Source organism: Cebus imitator, unplaced genomic scaffold (genome assembly GCF_001604975.1).
Source record: "Cebus imitator isolate Cc_AM_T3 unplaced genomic scaffold, Cebus_imitator-1.0 Scaffold2, whole genome shotgun sequence".
Taxonomy (NCBI): domain Eukaryota; kingdom Metazoa; phylum Chordata; class Mammalia; order Primates; family Cebidae; genus Cebus; species Cebus imitator.
The window spans coordinates 14,644,025-14,648,929 of NW_016107317.1; the positions used below are offsets into that span (position 1 = coordinate 14,644,025).

A 4,905-nucleotide genomic window follows, 5' to 3' on the forward strand; every position below is an offset into this window, starting at 1 on the left:
AAAAAAAAAAAAAAAAAAAAAAAAAAAAAAAAAAAAAAAAAAAAAAAAAAAGACAGATAGACATAAATAAAAAGAAGAAAAGGGGCAGAAATGCAGTAAAATTGTTTTTTGATACAGAACAGAACTCAAATATACTAAACAAAATAGAATGTTACCTTCCTCTATTCTAGCCACTAACGACAGTGGGTTATCAACTTAACTGGTTTTATTTTTTGAAAAAAATAATGTCTTTTCAAAACTTTTAAGGTATGACATACATACAAAAAAGTGTACAAATTACAAATTTGGATATATTTTCACAAGATGTAAGATAAATTTTCACCCAGATTAAGAAGGAGTATGTTCCCAACACAGCAAAATCATTTATTATGTAGTCTCCCAGTCACTACTACAGAAACTACTTTCCAATCTAGTTTCTCCTATTTTGGAATGTTACATAAAATATAACATGCAGAATAAACTCTCATGACTGACTTATTTAATACTATGTTTGTGAAGTTTATCCATACTGTTGCACCTGGCAGTAATCTATTTATTCTCATTGCTGTATTTTTTAAGCAATTAATTTATCAACTTTACTATTGGACATCTGGTTTGTTGCCAGTTTGAAGCTCTTACAAATAATGCTGCTTATAAACTTTCTCATACACATCAATATGATATGCTAATATGGTTTTTTAAATAACATTAGATTCTCTAAGCAAATATTCTTAAACTTTTTTTTTTTTGAGACAGGATCTCCTTCTGTTGCGCAGGCTTGAGCACAGTGGCACAAAACATGGTTCAATGCGGCCTCAACTTCTTGGGCTCAAGCAATCCTCCTGCCTCAGCCTCCCAACTAAGTGGGACTATAGGCATGCACCATCATGCATGACTAATTTTTAAAATTTTTTGTAGAGACAGGGTCTCTTTTGTTGCCCAGGCTGGTCTCAAACTCCTGGGCTCATGTGATCCTCCCACCTCGGACTCCCAAAGTGTGAGATTAGACGCATAAGCCACTGTATTCAGCCTTAAACTTTTAATGTTATATTTTTATTAGATTGAAAGTAAGCAAGTATAACTATTTACATGTCTAGTTCAATTACTTTAACCCAAAGACTCAGTGGGTCCACTAAATCAGATGTGAATATAAAATTACTTTTTCAACTAACTTTAGACAACAACATAAGAACAGCAGCTGTATCTGTCACTTTGTTACCAACAAAAATCACAGATAATTTTATATAATGTTACAGCTAGCTGTTACAGGTATTGCAAAATATCATTCATAACACTCATCGCTACTTTGAAATTATAGCAATGAAATCCCCAACAATAGCTTTTGATATTTAATGACCTACTAAAGAAATATCTCTATTACTATATCACAAATTTGGTTTTTAATAGTTTGATAATTATTATCAAATGTAAGTATACTTAGTTCTGGGCATTTTATTTATAGGTTTAAAAATGTTATTCTGAGAAGAGATCCATAGGCTTCACCAGACGGCTAAAGGGATCCATGGCACAAAAAAAAGGTTAAAAATCTATGCTTCATTTAACTAAGATGTAGGTGTAACACAGAAGGCATAGGGGATAACTTTCAAGAGCCATGTAAGGGGTATAACATATTGAGGGAAAGAAGAAGCTTTAAATTACTAATCAAAAAAAGGCCAAGCTCACCAGAAAAAAAAAAAAAAAAAAAAAAAAAAAGTACCTAACTTGGGAAGGAAGAATATGGAAGTACAGAAAGAAGGATTTGTAAAAACTAGGAGAGGATGACTGGGGAAACAGAAAGACCAATCTAATGGAATTGAAGAAAAAGGAGAGGAATGAACGTGTACAAGGTCTAGGCAGGTCCTGTGCTCTCAAAAAGAGAAAAACAATCTAAGCCCCCATGAGGAATCAAGCAGCCAGATAACTTAAGGAAGTAAGATTTACCATTCGGCATTTAAGGGACAGCTGAATACAGCTAGTCTGATTTTAAGGACAATTGTGTTATAAATCATATCTCCCTACCTGCTTGCTACTGATAAAATTATTTTATGAGGGATAAGAAGCCTCTCTGTTTCATATTTACACAAGCAGATAGTATTAAATGAAAATGTTTGGTTTTGTTTAGATTTTTCCACAATGTACTGATTCATTGAAGACTTCCATCACCTGTCACGTTGACCTCAACTCCTGTCACTATCACTGACTTCAATCTTCACATACATCTATATTTTTAAAATTCTGCATGTAAGAATCACTTGAACTTTTAAACAATGCTGAGATCCACATCACACCCACAGAGATGGTAAGTTAATTATCTAAGATGGGGCCCATACAGTGGTACTGAAGAGCTCTCCAGGAAATTTTATTGTACAGCAAGGATTGAGAGCTTCTGATCTAAACCACAAATTCAAAGTCTATCCTAAAAGTTTCCTTGCTCTCAACTCCAATAACTTACACCAGCTCTCTATTCTATTACACACTGAACTTCACTCAAAACTGTTGCATCTTGGCAACCCACACTCTAAAATACTGATTGCTTATCGTTCTGCCACACTAAAGCCTTTCCCATACCACATGGTGTATTAATTTAGTAATTCTCTGGGTCAGCACTTTCAGCAACCTCATCTCCCTGGGTCCACTACTCCTCTTAAAATCTAAAATCGATACAATAACCTGCTTTCCCAAGCCCCAAAGTAATAAAGCACACAATCCTACAGACTGGTGCCCAGTTGATGGCATAACCATACAGAAAATTCTTTTTAAGTATCTTCAAAACACATAATATAAAATTCCTAACAGGGCTGAGCGTGGTGGCTGATGCCTGTAATCCCAGCACTTTGGGAGGCCAAAGCAGATAGATCACTTCAGGCCAGGAGTTTGAGACCAGCCTGGCCAAACACGGAGAAACCCTGTCTTTACTAAAAATACAAAAATTGGTGGTGGGTGCAGAGGCAGTGTCTCATGCCTGTAATCCCAGCACGTTGGGAGGCCCAGATGGGCAGATTACTTGAGGTCAGGAGTTCGAGATCAGCCTGGCAAACATGTTGAAACCCTGTCTCTACTAAAAATACAAAAATATAGTGGCAGGCACCTGTAATCCCAGTTACTTGGGAGGCTGAGGAAAGAGAATCATTTGAACCTGGGAGGCAGAGGTTGCAATGAACCGAGATCACGCCACTGCACTCCAGACTTGGCAACAAGAGTGAAACTCCATGAAAAGAAAAGAAATGAGAAAAGAAAAAAGAAAAGAAAAAATTCCCAATGGGATAGATCCTTGGCAGAGTGGTGGAGGGAAGAGGGGAGATAAAGAAAAAAGTCGAGCCAGGCGCGGTGGCTCACGCCTGTAATCCAAGCACTTTGGAGGCTAAGGTGGGTGGATCACCTGAGGTCGGGAGTTCAAGACCAGCCTGACCAACATGGTGAAACCCCATCATTAAAAAAAAAATAAAAAAGTAATTCCTTTTCCTATCCCTGTATTTCTTTGTCAGATTTACCTACAGGTAAACTACAGAATAACCTTATCAAGTAAAAAATATAAATAAAAACATTGGATTTTGATTAAAAACATACAGTCTACAACTTAACCTGGAAAGAAATCACATATAGTAATAATTAAGTCTGGCCATCCCGAAGTATAGTGGGCATCTTTATTTTTTCCACCTTAAATCATTTTAAATCGACGCAAACCTGGGCTGTAATCTAGGACAACAAACCTAAAGATGATACCACCCATCTAAGTGGGCTATAGTCTTAAATGATATGTAGGTAAAAAATAACTAATGTAGAAATAAACATTTGTGGCTTTTGAAGGTACATAATGAATCCGTATTTATATACCATCACCACAACCTCAGTACCTTGGTGCTTAGAATGGGTCTGTGCAAAAGTTTAAGTTAGCTTCTCGATCTTCCCCAAATGCTCCTTTAGACTTCCATATGGGATAATGGGGAGTTAGTACACATATTCATTCAAATAAATATTGAGCTTCTATTACCTGACAAGTACTAGATGTAACACTGGAAATAGTAAACAAAACAGCAAGCTCTTTGGGCTTCGAAAACGCTTGGCTCAAAATTCCCAATTCCCAGAGCAACAAAGAGACAAGAAGTAGGACAACACACCAGAAGCTGCCTGCCTGTCTGCCCCAGAGCCTCCAGGCATTTTTACTCACCAGCCAGACTGCCTGATCACAGAACAGCACACCTGCAGGAATCCTAACTAGGGATATTAACATGTTTCACTCTAGGAAGAGATCTCCTCTCTTAAAATGAAAGCCTATTTTTAGAATTTCATATATTCAATTTTTAACATGTTAAGGAATATAGAAAAAAACAGTTAACAGCCAATAGCAGGAGCAGGTACTCAAATATTTCTTTGTTAACTCATGGTATAATCTTTATAAAATTTGTAATTTTGTTCACAAATTAAATTCAATATAAATCCTTCGGTTTAGAAATTTAAACAAGAAATATAAATAGTAAGTTTTCTACTTAAATGTCTTTATTTTCGAACTTTTAAAAGATAAGTTTGGCCTCTTTTGCAATCTACATTGGTAAATTTCTGACAATGAAAATTTTGTTAACAGGCCTAGCATTGGTGTATCAAATGAACTTAGACACTAGGTTTTCGAATCGTTCCATATGTAGGAGTAACTTACACTGGGATGACTTCGAGGAGATGCTCGTTCTCTCGGAAGTCTTTCATAGTCATATCGTCCCTCAGACCACATTTCATCTCTTCTGTAAGCCACTAAAGAAAAAAAGAAACCAAAGAATTATGGTTTTTATGCTACTATAAAGTAATAGAAAAGGAAGGAATAAATGATTACTTTCCAACACAAATATTTTCTAGAGATCTTAAGGGGAAAAAAAAAATGTGGCTAAATGAAAAATTGTTTCTTCCAAACAATTTTGAGATTTTCTTAAAAAA

General features: G+C 35.7%; 1 protein-coding gene across 19 annotated transcripts in view; it reads right to left on the minus strand.

Annotated features, from left to right (window-relative positions):
• The window catches only part of PPHLN1 (periphilin 1), a 135,963-nt gene that overhangs the window by 121,032 nt on the left and 10,026 nt on the right, over positions 1–4,905 (minus strand). For all 19 annotated transcript variants that reach the window (XR_005200436.1, XM_017530003.2, XM_017529965.2 and 16 more), the window contains exon 2: positions 4,634–4,725. Coding sequence is in view for 18 of the 19 variants with exons in the window: in XM_017530003.2 (XP_017385492.1) it covers positions 4,634–4,710 (77 nt within the window). In the remaining variant the exon portion in view is untranslated. The remainder of the gene's footprint in view (positions 1–4,633; positions 4,726–4,905) is intronic.